This window comes from Micromys minutus, assembly GCF_963924665.1.
Source record: "Micromys minutus genome assembly, chromosome: 27".
Classification (NCBI taxonomy): Eukaryota; Metazoa; Chordata; class Mammalia; order Rodentia; family Muridae; genus Micromys; species Micromys minutus.
In genome coordinates, this window is record NC_137962.1 from 27,686,009 (window position 1) to 27,702,121 (window position 16,113).

Here is a 16,113-nt window from a genome sequence, read left to right on the forward strand (position 1 = left end):
ATTGGTGAAGCCAAGTTGCAGCAGAAGAGCCCTGTGTATTGGAGATGCCAGTACCATGGGATGATCACCAAGGACAGCAGCAACAGTGGAGGTAGTTTGAGGCCAAACACAGCAATTCAGTCAGAGGCCCAGTGTGAAGCCAGAATGAATTAGTCGGATTAGAAACGAGTTTAAGCCAGAAGAGCTGTGTTGAACCAGCCAGCCAGAGTTCAGAAACAGCTAGAAAGTGAGCTTTTTCAGCAGTAAGGCTCAGAGGCTGAAAACATTCTAGGCCTAGATAAGATAACACAGAGGAGACCAGAAGCTTCCAGGACTATAGTCTTCTCGTATGGATAAAGCTATTTCAGAGAACCAAGGGTTTCTCAACAAACAACAGAGGCAGGTATGTGATACCTCTTGATCAGTTGTTGGTCAGGGGCTAAAGACTCCAAAATAATGCAGGCCCCTTGACACTATAACTAGTTTTCAAAACCTATGGCTGAAAACAACACATACCTTGGTTATAAGGTATAGAGAAAGGAAGCTGGAACTGGTGTGGAAAACATTTCCAGCTGAACAGATTTCAGGTTCCTATAAGATGCTATATGGAGTGCCAATAATCTTACCCAGCTATAAACCCTATGGCCTATAATACCAATATGTCAAGTATGATGTGCCCACTTATGCAACTGTGGTATGATCGTTATGGGGGTAACCACCTACTCTAATTGGCTGTGAGGCTCGTCCCTTATGAAACATTTCAAACCTATTACTATACAGCATTCCAAACCCATGACTTAGACCTCAGGAGCAAACTGATAGATACTACTGTTTATCTGAGTTGTCACGGTACTAAACTTGCTTCTACATTTTTATGTTTATATCTATAGACGCATGCTACTCCTAGCTTTGTATCAGAGACATCTCCATGATGGATAGTTGTGAATACAGCGGTTCGTGATGTCTCAATGTGCTGAAAATAAGAGGCAACTGAATGTCTATCACTAATCAGGATAGGTATACCACCTTTCATAAAGCCCAGGGAATACCATAAAAAAGAGGATGGAAAGAATGAGGAAACTGAATAATTGGTACAAGTTTTGTGACGTGCTGTCTTCTGGACATGGCAGAGTCAATACACTCATGACTTCATAGCAACTGTGGTGGTCTATGATGAAGCTACCCAAGCCTGAGCTTATGAGCCCACCATTCCCTTTGTTAATTATAGTCTTTTAACTGATTCTGAATAGGGGCCACTATCATCCACATCTCCCAGTTTTGTGACCGTTGAGATGTCCACCATGTCCCAAAGAGTTGACATGGTTTAAACTCAGTAGCTCTTAACAAAATCACAAACCCCATCACCATCAATGAGGATGAGCAGAGGACTTTTAGAGAGAAAGCGGGTAACGGGGTTGCACATGATATTAGATGCTGGCTATGACAATCGGGATGAACACATACGGAATTGAACAAAAAAAGAGAACAAACTCAAAGAAGGTTTTCAAAAGGAATAAAGCCCAACACATTCTGATGCTCTCTGTAGAAGAAGAGGATGTTCTCACATCCAATTCCAGGAATGATACTCCAGAGGAAGAGCCTTGCCCTGAAGACCTCTGAGATGGAAACTCACCAATATGTTAACTGTACTGGAAGCACAGTTTTAGCCACATACATGGAACACTGTAAAACATTACCCATCATCAAGTAAAGAGAACAACATGACCCAAGTATCGAAAGATTCCTTACTTGTGATCACCAGAGTCCCGGTGCTATTAGCTTTCCCTCTATTATTTTCTGCAAAGCAGGTATACACTCCTCCATCATTTCTTGTAATATTATTGATTTCCAAGCTACCATCTTCCCATATGAGTATTCTGTTGCCATTAAAAATTAAAAATAAAAATTTGGTCATTCAGTAACATACATTATTATCGTATCTTGCATTAAATACGCTAACATTATTATGCTTTATACCAGTTTCTTAGTAAGACATTTTTTTCCAGCATAAAACCCTTAGATTTTTCTAGTCTTTGTTTCAAATGTTCTTTCTCAGCAGCAGCAAATGGCTGAAAAGCTGAGTTATCACTTCCTTAGATCCTATAGCTTGTACCCTATAGAAGATTCGTCTATGCTCTTGCCTCTTTAAGAAAGATGACACATTTCAGCTAGGCAGATGTCTCTTTCTCCAAATGTGAAGAAACACAATTAACCACCATTCCATAAGCTGCACAAAGAACTTGGTTCTTGTGTTTTGTGAAGGCCACAGGTTTCAGCTTGTTGACGTCTTGACTGGGCATCCGGGGGGACTTTGCAATGAGACCAATTCTTGCAGAAACTAAACTCCTTTTAGAGGCACTTTTGGCCAGAGCACTCTCCTGGGCCCTTATCAGTCTGTCTCGGAACTGTGCAGAATCCAACTCCTTCAACCCAATCTGTCTGCCTTCTCTCACCCTCTCCATGTCCTTAATTGGGTCTGCCGCCCATTGCCTGGCTCTCTAGGTCCCATTTACCTCTGTGTCTATTTTCCCTCTCAAACACTGTCACTGATAACTACCACTCTTACGTTGGCTTATCCTATCTTGGTGCCTGGCTCTTTGTGAGTGTTCTCACAGTACAGATGTTAGCGTTCCGTGCTTCCTCTCACTTCAAGTCCTTGCCAAACCATTCCTCGTTCAGTTATTTTGCTAACATGGACATCAAAAAGTACAGTCAAATAACAGTGGAAAACCTCTAACAGTTTATCCTAGACCCATTCTAATTTTTAGTTACACCTCACCCCCCCAACACAGGCCATTAGAATTGCTCATTGTCATATTCAATGAACCCCCAGTCCTAGATCACACAGTGACATTTCAGTTGTTGTATTTTAGTGACATGACTGTGTATAAGTCCCAATGAGAATACAATAGAACCCTAAAGGACCTTCTAATGGTGCTATATCCCCAGGAATGTCACATTCAAGGCATTGATCAGGTTTATGGATACTGGGCTAAATACCTACTGTCCTGTCATTTTATAAACTGTAGTACATATAACCCTGTGTACAATACAACTCTCTATTTTAACAAATGACTCTGCTTCTGTTGTGTAATTCCTGTCCTTACTCCATCCTTTATTTTTTCATATGGCATGAACTTGAAACAAACACAGGGTTTGCTGCTTTGCTACACAACTTTTTATACTTATATTCATCCAAATAATATTATAGCTAATACTCATTAAATACCCAATATATTAATTACTAAAGACACGCATTCATTACTTTAAAATCTATATAATTACTGTTACTTTATAAAATAATAATGTGATTTATATCAACAATAATAAAATAGTAATAAAATGCTAAATATACTATATTTAACCATTAACTTTATATTTGAATTTATCTTTAGCAAATATTTAACTATATCACATATATACACAGAAAACTCATTACATTAAAAAATTCTCACACATGAATAGTCCCTTACACAGTGATTGTTTACATTGAATTGTTAAGAAGTTAAAAGTACTAATCAGAAATCAAACTTGGAGACACTAAAGCACAGTGACATTGTAAGAGCTCGGAAGCCAGTGACTGTCAGTGACGTGCCCATCTGAGCTGACCTGCTGCTGTTGACAAGCCACTCTGTCCCTTTGCTCCATGAAAACTTGGGTTTGGGTGCGGCCTTGGGTTTGCATTCAATGATAACCCTTCCTCCTTTTGCAGCCAGGATCTTTTTCTTCATCGGATTCCATTCAAAGGTTGGAGCTAGAGCTACAAAGTCAAAGAATGCTCATTATTTCCTTTTGCTAGCCAACCCAAACATTCCTTCTGGGTTACAGCATGTCTTACTGATTAACAGTCAGTAGAAATATTGGAGTTGTACTTTATTAGGCATGTCATACATACATTTATAATTAATGATTTAGCATCATAGGCTCAGTTCAAATGGACAATTGCTGCCGACTTTATCAATCAAATTTCAGTTTTAATCAAGTTATGTACCTACCTATGCACCTAAAAGGCATCTCAAATTCAACTGTTCTTTTTTTTAAGTCCACAAGGGAATTGGTGAAAAAGCTGGCTAGAAATCTACACACTTCAAATGCTATTTATACATTTTTAGGCTCATGACCATTCCACTCGGCACGCCTCAAGGCATACAAATAGAAGAATTAAAATCTATTAATATGATATAATTCTGTTATGTATCACAGGTAGTTAACAGGTAGGATTAACATTTGAATCAGAATACTTTTATCAATTAATAATGTAATCCCACTGAACTTTCTATTTACTAAGTACTAACTAAATGCATACACTCTTTGATAAACCAATCCAGACCTCCATGACCTACCAATAGACAGCTAAAAGAATACTGGACCCAATGAATTGGTTAAGAAGAACATGGCATAGCTGAAGTTCACACATACCTCAGAATAGTAGTTATGAAGTCATGACACAGAGTCTCATAGCTCATAACCCCAGAGATAGCATACCCTTTGTCTTCCAAATTCTCATATCTAGCCCATTGTTCAGTTACCTTGTCTATTAATAGACACAATGTATTCCGGTCATCTACATCCTGCCCTTGCTAGGGAAGGTTGCTTTTTCAGGCTGATTTATGAATCTTCATTATTCATTCTAATGATTCTTAAACTTTAACTGCCTATCAAAATCATCCGAGCGTCTTCCTCTAATGTCTGTTCAGTGGACTGAGGGTGGGTGGGATTATGCACTTGTAAGAAGACCCAAGTACTGCTGTCTCTGCTTCTCCCCCGAGGAAGTCACTTTCTACAGCAAATATTTATTCTCTTCAGAGGCTCTCAACCTGCACAGGAGTTGCATATCAGATATCCTACATGTCATATTTTTTTACAATACAATCCACAACCATAGCAAAATTAGAGGTATGAATTAGCCATGGAAATTATTTTTATGGTTGACGATCACCACAATTGTGAAGAACTGTATTAAAGTCCGACATCGTTAGGAAAGTTGAGAACCACTGTCCAATTTCACTGCTCCTGTAGTCTGAATTGTGAGAACTGTCAATATAAATAAATAACCGACCTGTGTTGTGCATCTAATCAAACTACAGTGAAATTGGCCGCAAACTGTGGATATTCTCTGACCTTATTATATGTCGTTCATTTGATAAACATTGATCAGAAATTGGAAAGGATACTGACCCAGGATCTTGAGCTCTGCATTTGCATAAATGGACCCATATGCATTCTCAGCTATGCACTGGTACATCCCGGCATGTTCAAAGGTCACATCGTACAGTCTCAGTTCTCCTTTGTGATACTGAAGGGTAAAATAAAATACATGGTTTTGGGGGAAAGTGGATTGTATGCAAATTCTTAATTCAGCGTTATGTCAATGCTTAACCTAGGAAGACTGTGGTCACACACCCTCATTCTCTCCTACGAGGCACAAACTGGGGTGTCCGTGGCATGGAGCAGAGCACTTACCATGCCCAGTGGCTCTTGTTCTATTCATCTTACAGAGCCGAGAGTCCACCTTTTCCCCTTTGGACCAGCTGGGTGATTAGAGTGGGAAGGTAGAGAAGGGACCCACTGTTGTCAACTGTCCCAAGGCTGGGATAGGACTTAACACGTCTCTCTTACCTCTGTTTCTGTGGGGGTTCAGGGGAACAGTGGCAAAGAAGGGACAATATCAGTGGAGATGGTTAAGTAGGAAGGGGGCAGTGGAACAAAGGAAAAATAAGGAAAAAGAGAGAGAGGTAAAGATGAGATTACAGATTGCAGTTGAAAGTGAAAGAAGAGACTTCGTTTTTCAAGAAAGTTTTTCTTCTATTTCAGGGCCCAAGTACCCTTGCTCTACTGACCATCCTGTGACCGAGCACATATTCAGGCACAGAGAGGCACTTCAAAATACTTACTGCATATCCATTTTTCAGCCACCTGATGGTAGGAATGGGCTTCCCTGTGGCCACACAAGGCCAGTAGAGGTCACTGCCTATGTCCACTTCTGTGTCATTGATATGTTCTACCCACTCAGGAAATGCTGTAAAGGAGGAACAATATAAGTGTTTCAGTACCCATCGAAAATTTCAGAGAATTAAATTTGCATTTTTGTTACCTTTATTCTGGAGAATACATCCCATACTATGTGTCTGCTTGCACAGGTCTATATGCTATAAAATTTATATACCGATATGATAAGACATCTATAATTTAGTCATAAATTGTGCTCCCAGATTTATTTAATTTAGCTTATGTGCGCATGTGTACCTTGGTGCAATTATGTGCATCCTGTGTGTGTAGGTGGCCCCAAAGGGTATTGGATTCCCTGGGGCTAGGGCTCTAGGGAGTTGGAGCCATCTGACATAAGGCTGCAAACTGAATTCTAGTCTTCTGAGAAAGTTTTAGCTTTTAAAGCATCTTATCAGCTCTCCCAATTATTTTTTTTTTATTTACAATGTAAAGGCTAATTCAAAAAAATACTAGCTTAATTAATTTTTGCCTTATAACTTGAATCTTTCAGATATGCCAAAATGGCAATTGAGGTTTTAAAATGGCTATTCCTCGACTTGCTATTATAAATATCAGGCTGAACCATAGCTTTAATATATATATTTCACTGTTGGATGTGTGTGTGCATGTATGTGTGTGTGCATGTATGTGTGTGCATGTGTGTGTACATACATGTGTGCATGTGTGTGTGTTGTGTGTGCATGTATGAGTATGTGTGTGAGCATGTGTGAGTATGTGTGTGTTTATTTTACATTTGAGACCTTCTCTATTCCCCATATCACACACCACCTTAATGCAGCTCTTGTGTATTGCATGATGTAGCATCTTACTCTGTAGGTATAAAATTGAGCAGAGCCCTTTAATCCACTTCCACGCAGCAGCTCCCTCAGCAGCTGTCACTGGGGAGACTCCTGCATGAGTGAAATGGACTTCAGCCCATTTTCTTTATCTACCTGGTGGTTGTGGACAATGAGAAAATGATAGAAATTGCCTCAAAGGGAAAAGGAGTCTTTCCACATGAAAAATCAATGTAGTTAAATATTTCAGTTATCAAAGCAGCCCACACAGATGTAAGTAAACAGTGTAAATGAGGAAGGAAACAGAGGGAGAGAACTCTGCATGGAGGGCAACATTTTATTTCCTTCTTATTGAAAATGAGACCTTGAATTTTTTTTACTTATTTTCTGTGGAAAGTATCATGGGTGTCTCATTAGAAATATTGTGTGTGTGTGTGTGTGTGTGTGTGTGTGTGTGAGAGAGAGAGAGAGAGAGAGAGAGAGAGAGAGAGAGAGAGAGAGAGAGAGAGAGAGAATCAGAAAATATATTTGTAAGAGAGACTATGGATATTAAACCAATATTTAAATAAGCACATGTGTCTTTATGATACTTTGCAGTATAAGTTCTAATTTAGCTTCTTTTTCACTAATCATTTTTTTAACTTATGGAGAGAACTTTTAGATATTGAATGCTGATGAATCAGTTGGCTGGATACAGGTTTCATTTTGTACACAATCTCTTCAGGACTTGAATGGTAACTATGCTTCCTTGGCCTCCCAGGGTGACACGTGGATGTGACAACGCATAATACAATGCCAAGAATGAATAATTGAGTCACTTTGGTGAATTATATATGTAGTTTAATTATATAGTTTTAAAGGAAGTTACCATAGAGCTATAGATAAAGCCGAAGATGTCTTATTGAATACAAGAAATAAAGGATGGGTCATCTAAAATAACTCCATCACTCTGACTCTTTAAGGCCTTAGGTATTTGATGATTCAAATCTTTACTGAGAACCTGGAGTGAAATTTTCTAAATGTGTTGAAATAATCTTATCTATAATCATTAGGTCCAGCACAAAAGTGGTAATACTATTCAAGATGCTCACGAAGCCCACAGACTTTGTCCCTCTGTTAGAATCCATTCCATATATACTTGACATATGTCATGTTCACGATATCGAAGCATTGGATATTCAGGTTCAGAGGAAATGTTTACGTTCAGTTTCCAAAGGTGTAAATTTTTAAAACTATTTTTCCAGCGTTGAAATCATACAGGGTTAGAGACATTCGCTTACGGCACTGGTCTCTCAGTGTCAGAATGGTATAAGTCAGGAGGACACTGATGTTTGAGAAAATGAAAGTTTGGCATGGGCATGGCATGGGGGTTCCAGGTGCTAAGCACAGAGAATGAGGTGCAGAGGAGAGGGTCAAGTGTGACAGCTAATGGAGTCTGATCTGATCAGTCACGGCTGAGAATCGATTTGCTTTAGCAATGGACATTCTGAGTGATTATACACAAATGGTTTCAGCAGAGATCTGCGAATGGGGGAAAGTAAGTGAATTAAGAGAGAAAACAATTGAATACAAAGATCAATTTTTAGAGTTCAAATGATTCTATCAACATTTAGTTTTGGCAGAGACTAGGAGAAGACACGCAGCGCAGGAGCCAGAGTTAGCAACAGAGCAAAACATAAGAGGAAGACTCCGGGAGATGGCCAGCCTGGTCTACACAGTGAGTTACAGGACAGCCAGGGCTATAGAGAGAGACCATGACTCAAAAAAGCAAAACTAAAACAAGCCAACAAAAAACCAGAATGTCCTTGTTGAAATCTAATTGTTTTTGTTTTGTCTGTGTTATAGAAAGTTGTAATGGTAACTCCAGCCTAAAGAAGCCCCGAGAGTCTGAACGTGGGGAGACCACTCGGTGATTAAAAGCACTTGTTGTTCTTGTAGAAGACAGTATTAAATTCTTAGTAGGCACATGACCCAACCATAGTTACCTACAGTTCCGGGGAATCTAACGCCTTCCTCCAGCCTACAGAGGCAGGCATCAGGCACATGTGTAATGCAGGCAAAACTATTGGTGCACACCGACAAAATTTAATACATCTTAATCACTGAAATTCCAAGAGTTGCCTGGGAAGAATATCTGTGATCCCAGGTAAGTTTGCTCCAATGGGCGAGGGCCAAAGGCTCTCACGGAAATCATTTTGTCCAAGTAAAAAGAGCTGATTCCTTATACCAGGGCTTCTTTAAAGCTAGTAACATGAGCACCTGGGAATTTTTTTTTCCTTAGAGAAATATACATTGCAGAGCTCACAGTAACCTAAGGGAGTTCCAACAACCAGGACATTATCAAGCCCCCTCAGGGAATTCTGAGGCATGTTAAGCTTTGCAAACCATTAACTCAAACTTTAAACCATAATGCATATGTTCTCCTATATAATGATACTGAAAAGTAGAAAATAATACAGGATTATATGAGCAACTTTTAAAAGAAAATATATCATCAACTATCAATCCATGACTAGAGTCACAATATCAAAGTGTAAGTTCACGTTGACTATAATTCAGAGTTGTAACTTAATTAGAGATAAGGCAAATATCTCACCTACATGAATAATATAATATACATGAGGTTTTAAAACTATTAATACTCTTTTAAGTAGAGAAAAGCCTTTGAATAAGACTTTTGGCGGTGTTCATAAAGAATTAAAATATCTACCTTGAACGTAAATTCTTGCCTGGTGCTTGTCCTTTCCCCGAATGTTCTCAGCCTCACACTCGTAGAGACCTTCATCTTCTAGCTGGATGTTGAAGATCTTGAGGACAGCCCCTGAGGCGCTTATCTCAGCAGTGGTGGGCATTGGTTCTAGCACCTTCCGCCACCGAATAGCAGGAACAGGGCTTGAGACAGAAGATATAAAAGCTCAAGATCCACACCGATTAAAGAAGAGGCACTTAAGTTGTTTATTTCCTGAGAAGGCACAAAACCTGTTGTCTCTCTATGCACGCCAATGAAAAGCCCAGTCATACTTACTTTCCAAGAGCGAAACACTCTAAAGTCACGTTTTGGCCCATCATGGTGTATATGTCCTTGAACTGCACTACAATATCAGCAGGATATGGCTTTGTTGTTCCTAATATGAAAAAAAGAAGAAGACACAAACATCCATAATTTATTATTCACAATATTTTTCTCTTTTTTTCACATTATGAAACTTTGTAGCAGTGCATTAGTATGGAAGTTGTTTTTCATACAGAGGGATGTTTTTGTATTTATATATATTTGTCTATGTATGTAATGTACGTACAATGTGTGAGACTATGAACTTCATCGAACATCCTGATACCTGATCAGACTAACTTGGCAGCTGACTAACTCATCAGACTAAATTGGCTACAGAACTTCAAGGTGCCCTTAAGGAGCTTCAAATGCTTTGACCAGTGCTGTGAGGCACTTGAGGGGGTAGAAAAGGAAGAAAGAGATGGAAATGTGTGCAATTAAAGGGAAGAAAGGGAAGGAAGTGAGAGAAGTGGATTAAACCAACAGAAGACAGGACAAAGATTTATCCACAGAAACTAAGGAACTGGAGCAAGAGGGTTGGCAGGGAGAAGCCATTTATTCTGACAGCGTTAATGCGATGCAGCAGATCTGACCTTTCTCAGTTGCTCAGTCCATCAGTGATGAAATGTGTGCCAATAAAAACATCCAAATGGCTTAATGCATTATTAACTATCAAAAACTGCTAAAAAAGTGATATTCCATGACAATATCAAAGGCAAAGCAAAATAATTACTCTAAGAGTGGTCACCAAATAAAAGAATTCAGAGTGACAGAGGGAACACGGAAACCTTGGGCAAAAGTCAAAACTGAATTGAACCACCTCAGGATAAAGCATTAAGAAGGTGCAGAGAATTAGAGAAAGCATGTACGAAGCCAAATGACATTACAGTGACATTAAAATTTATGACCTAAAGATCATCTGAAAGCAAGGTGCAGGGGGCAGAAGGACACAGTGTAAAAGTTTTGAGATCAGTTTTGTCAATGGATTAATAGACACCAGTTTTCTCAAAACTCCCCAGTGGCTTACCTACTGGTATAATTAAAGCCACAGGCATAGCTGTTCTGAACATCAAAGGAAGGGAAGAATTGGTCAATGCGAATGATACTTGTTAGAAAACACAAGCATTTGCAGCCACAGGGGCTGAGAGGCGGTAGGAAGAAAAGAAGCTTGTGTGAAGGCAGTGGGAATGTCATGAACACTCTAGTGAACAACCTTGACAGTTATGTGGGACAAGTCCAGGATGTAAGGAAAACCAAAGGCTGAAGACAAGAGAAAATGAAATATATCAATTTAAATCCATTACATTACCAGTAACCAAAAAAAAAAAAAAAAAAAAAAAAAAAGGATTTTAGTGGAAATATCTAGAAACAACTGGAGGGAAAGAGGACCATCTGGTAAGTACTGCTGTGTAAGACTTGCCAGAGGAAAAGGGTAAAAAAAAAAAAAAAAAAAAAAAAAGCCCAAGATAGGCAGGTGAGAAGTGTCAAATACTAAACATAATATATATTTGTTTTTATATATAAAATATATATTTATATATAATATAAAAATATGGGGACTAAAAACTGCCTTTGATTGAACAAATATGAATATCCTATGATTATTCCAAATGGCCTTTACAGAAAAGGAAAGAATGTTTGGAGTAAGGGGACAGGATTTTAAAGTTAGGAAAAGAAGGGAATAGGGGATACAGAGAAGCCCTGATTCAAATGGGAAGGGAGCCAGAGCACCTGGAGGATTGGCTGCATGGAGACCTGCCCATCACTGAGACAGGAAGTAATAGAATGTGCAGAAGACACAGGGGAAGTATGTACATCTGGGAGGCTGAGTAGGAAAGGCAATTCAAGGCCCCTTTAGGGAGAGTGCATTTGACCTTGTGGAGTAGTGAGGTTAGAAATGAGGGGGAGTGTTGAGCCAATCATGTGACAGTTTTCTTACTAGGAGAAGTGGAAGGGGAATCCCAGTGGTAATGGGTCACTTCCCACATCTAAGGGAAGAGAGGAAGCAGACACAGACGGGTCATTTCGGAGGTGTGGAGAGTCACCGCTGCTAATGAAGATTATAATGAAGCACTGAAGTTATTCTGGGATGGGAGAAGCAGGTGCTCTGTGACAGGACTGAGTGCATCTCAGGCAGTGTGCTTGATACAAGGTTACCAGAAAAACTAAACAAATAATAAAAACAAAGATGGGGCAGGACTAATCACACAGGTCACAGCAACATATGCTCAGCTGGTAAAGCAGAAGTAGCAATAATTCATGGACATCTGTACCATGTAAATAATTCTTTAAAATCAGGGTTTTCCTTCTAACTATGTGCTAATTTTTGTTTTGCTTTGTTTTGCTCTAAACCTTTCAAGTTTGCTACAAAGTACAAATGGCCAGGAAACAAAAGACAGATTGCAGGCATTTCCATTGTAATTCTTTAAGGGCCCTGAACTAGGGAATTTACCCTCCATATACTTCCTAAAGTAGAAGCGATGAGTCTGGGCTCAACCATTTTAGATAATCTCATCAAATAGGGTAATATTATTAAAAACGAAACCCAACGTCTTCCACCTAGCATACACTATGTGAGGTCTGGCCCAGACGCACAGTCATTATTATAAGTGTATTATACACAGATAACTTCTCAAAATCAGCGTAACAAATAACATACTTACGCTCAGGTATTGGGATGAGGGGTATGAATTTGCTGAACACACTTTTAGTGATAGAAGGGCTGGACACAAAGCAGGAGTAGTTGCCCTTATCAGAAGACTCGACGTTTGCAATGTAGAGATTTCCATTGGTCTGAGACACAAATCTTCGTTTATCCATTGTGATAAACACGGGAAATTCATTCAGAAGCCAGCGGTAGCTAAGATCATCTAGAAGAAAACATTGCCTGCTAAATATTAAGCTCATCTCCGTATGCGAAGAGTCTGCCTCCTAATTGCAATCCACCACACAGTCTGACAGAGGTGACGTGTTGGTGAATATTTGAAGTTGGGGCAGAATGCATTTTCTCACAGGTTCCCTATTTTCAAGAATATTACTGTTATCGTAAACAAATTTATCGCTCTCTGTCTATTGGTCATCAATCACTAGAACTTTCTAGAGTCTCAGCATCCTTCCTTCCATTCCATTGGTGGATGAACTGAAACTCGGGATAAGTAACTTGTGTAGAGTGTTTGCGACTGTTAAACAGACCTGAGAATCTGAATCCAGGCCTGATAGTTACCCAACTCATAATCTCTCTTTCCTACTCTAACACATAGACAAGCTCAAGGCAGCTCAGTTTATAGGCTGGCTGGGTCTTCTTGCTTTTCAGTACTCCTATTTTATAACACACACACACACACACATTTATATGATAGATTGTCATATTAAAAAAAACCACACAAATGGAAGAAAAACATGTTTCTGATTTACTTACATATTTGGAAAACATGAAAATATGAGGATTTACAAATAATTTAGCTTTCTCATGTATGCCGCACACATCAAGATAGCTATTTACCAGGGACCCACAGCTTCCATAATAAATTGTGACTCAGATAAGTGACCTTTATTCTTTTTCACATCCTCCTTTAAGCCTCTCTTACTCTTAAACCCACTGCTACCTAACTGCTGCAGTCCTTTGTCCCAGCCCACCATGTATATGAATATATATAGATGTATATGAATATATATGAATGTATATGAGTGTATATGAATGTATATGAGTGGAACTAGAAGCAATCATCCCAGGTAAAGCAACCAAGACGCTCAGAAAACAAATGCTGCATATTTTCATTTATATTTGAATGTTGGCTTTTACACTTTCGAGTGTTTCAGCCTAAATAACCGTAAAGGTTTTGTGGTTGAAAGGGTCTGTGGCACAGAAGGGGATATTCCCAGAAAAGGGAAATAAAGTGTAATGTTAGAGAGACACAAAGAAGAAACAGGACTAATAAGGGGGATTATTAGGCAGGGGAATGAGAGTTCTTTCTAAGTCAACCTATGTATAATTTTACTTATGGTGAACAATAAGTTTCTTATACCATCCCATTGCTTTTAAAGATGAATGTATCAGAAAAAAAATCATCCACGGGAAACTGGAAAAATACAGAATACTGACCAGGAAACATGAAACAAAACACATACTATAGGAAGCTCTACAGAATTACAAAAAAACAAAACAACAACAAAACAAAAAACCCTCCAGCATTGCATTTAGATAAGCTATGTACTTCCCCCAGCATTCTGCAACATCAAAAGTGCCAGTCAAGATGGCTGTGACGGTCTGTTTTCATAGTTCTCATACAACAGATTATGTGGATAAGTTTATTCAAAAAGAAAGGAAAACATGAGATGCTCACTCTGGGCGATTCTCAACAGACAACTTTCTAGATATTTCTATCTATTCATCATGGGATTATTTTAATGTGCTACTAAAGGCTGGCTTTGACAGAATTATTTGCATATTTTATTCTGACAGGGTTATAGACAAATTTGCATAAAATCTGTAACAAGTAACTAAAATTTCTGAGATGATGCTGTCTTGGGATTGGAGAAACAGTATCATCTTCAGAAGCATGTTTATGGTAGGTTGATGTTTGTGGTGGGATGATAAAGACATGCGCTTTATTTGGAAGTGATTATTCCTACTCTCAATTGAAATGACAATCGAAAATTTTTTTTCAATGATATTCTTAACAATTAGTTACTGAAAAAAAGAAAAAAGGTCAAGTGAGTGAGTGTGTGTTTATATCCATAAAGGGAAAAATTTAAATGACAGAATGTTTTAAAGACACACTCGTAAAGCACATTCAGAGCAATGTGGTTGTGTCAGCATACCAAAAAAAAAAAAAAAAAACCTCCTAATTATTGCTTTTCTTGGACTATTTCCATTAGAGATGGGTAAAGAATAACAAATTGTGATTACTGAACATTTAAACGATCGAAGTCATTGTAGATTGATGTCAAGGTGATTCATGATTGGACAATAAAGATTGGGGCAGAGACAAAGTTTTTGTAAGGCGGGCAAGAGGAGGAAGGAAGGAAGAATCAAGATGGCGGCGGCAGAGGAGGGTGGTTCAGACCAAGGTGAACTAGATGGGTTTTTATCTTATCTAGGTTGGCAGTTTGTATCTTTATTAATTGGCAGTGAATTTATTGTTTGGATGGATTGTGGACTGAGAATTTAACCTATAAATCTAATTGCTAAGTTACAAGTTTCTTTTTTTTTTAAATTATTTATCATTATTTTTGTTTTATTAATTGAACTAGTCACTTTTTTTACAACTTTATTTGAAAAAACAAAGATAAATGTACAGATTTTAAGCATTTTTGGCATGAAAGTATACATTTTTGTCAATACTTGGTTTTTTTTTTAAAGGTTTGATAGTGTGATTAAGATCTTACTAGTTACAATGAGCATAAAGTACATGTAAAACAAGATGTAATCTGGAAATAGTCAAAGTTTTCTTGGTGTGTAAAGATTTTTTTTTCTTTACAATGAGCAAACAGTACATGTAATACAGGGTGTAACCTGGAATTTGTCAATGTGTTCTTGGTGGGTAAGGGTTGAGCAAAATTTTTTTTTGTTTTGTTTTGTTTTCTTTTTTTCTTGGACTTCAACAAAGATACATGCACCACAATGTTCATAGCAGCTCTATTTATAATAGCCAGAAGCTGGAAAGAACCCAGATGTCCTTCACTAGATGAATGGATACAAAAATTGTGGTACATTTACACAATGGAATACTACTCGGCCACCAGAAACAATGACTTAACCAAATTCTTAAGAAAATGGTTGCATCTAGAGAATATCATCCTGAGTGAGATAACCCAGTCACAAAAGAACAGACATAATATGCAGTAACTGATAGTGGGATGCTAACTCCAGAGGCTCGCACTGTCCCAGAAGTTACAAGTTTCTTAAACCTTGATTTTTACTGGGCTGTGGAGGACGGTGTGGGAAAGCAATGGCTGCGAGGCAGGTGGAGCCTGCGCGGAGAGAGAATGCGGGGCCCATGGAATGTGATGTGTGTGCTACAGGCGTGATAACTACCAGCCTAAGGGACAATATGGAGAGGGTGGCTTGCAGACCATGTGGCAGAGTAATAGCCGGGTCCACACGTGCCATGTGACCCTCCTGGTGCTGACACTAGCACTGGATAGAAGGTTACCACATTTTTATTTACCACAAGGAGTCATCATAATGAAGGCGATGTTTGTATAAACACAAGTCTTGGACTGTTAAGCAGTCTTTCCAAGTCACTGAATGCATCTCCTCTGAGTAATATGATTTGTACAAAGTGAATATCTTTC

General features: G+C 38.6%; 1 protein-coding gene across 1 annotated transcript in view; it reads right to left on the minus strand.

Moving 5' to 3' along the window:
* The window catches only part of CNTN1 (contactin 1), a gene marked incomplete at its 3' end in the record, with an annotated part of 264,052 nt that overhangs the window by 76,925 nt on the left and 171,014 nt on the right, over positions 1 to 16,113 (minus strand). Inside the window, exons 7-13 of the mRNA XM_080939261.1 lie at positions 12,480 to 12,686; positions 9,790 to 9,889; positions 9,475 to 9,656; positions 5,874 to 5,998; positions 5,158 to 5,275; positions 3,589 to 3,739; positions 1,729 to 1,856 (exon numbers count right to left, since the gene is read on the minus strand). Of these exons, the coding sequence (XP_080795387.1) occupies positions 1,729 to 1,856; positions 3,589 to 3,739; positions 5,158 to 5,275; positions 5,874 to 5,998; positions 9,475 to 9,656; positions 9,790 to 9,889; positions 12,480 to 12,686 (1,011 nt within the window). The remainder of the gene's footprint in view (positions 1 to 1,728; positions 1,857 to 3,588; positions 3,740 to 5,157; positions 5,276 to 5,873; positions 5,999 to 9,474; positions 9,657 to 9,789; positions 9,890 to 12,479; positions 12,687 to 16,113) is intronic.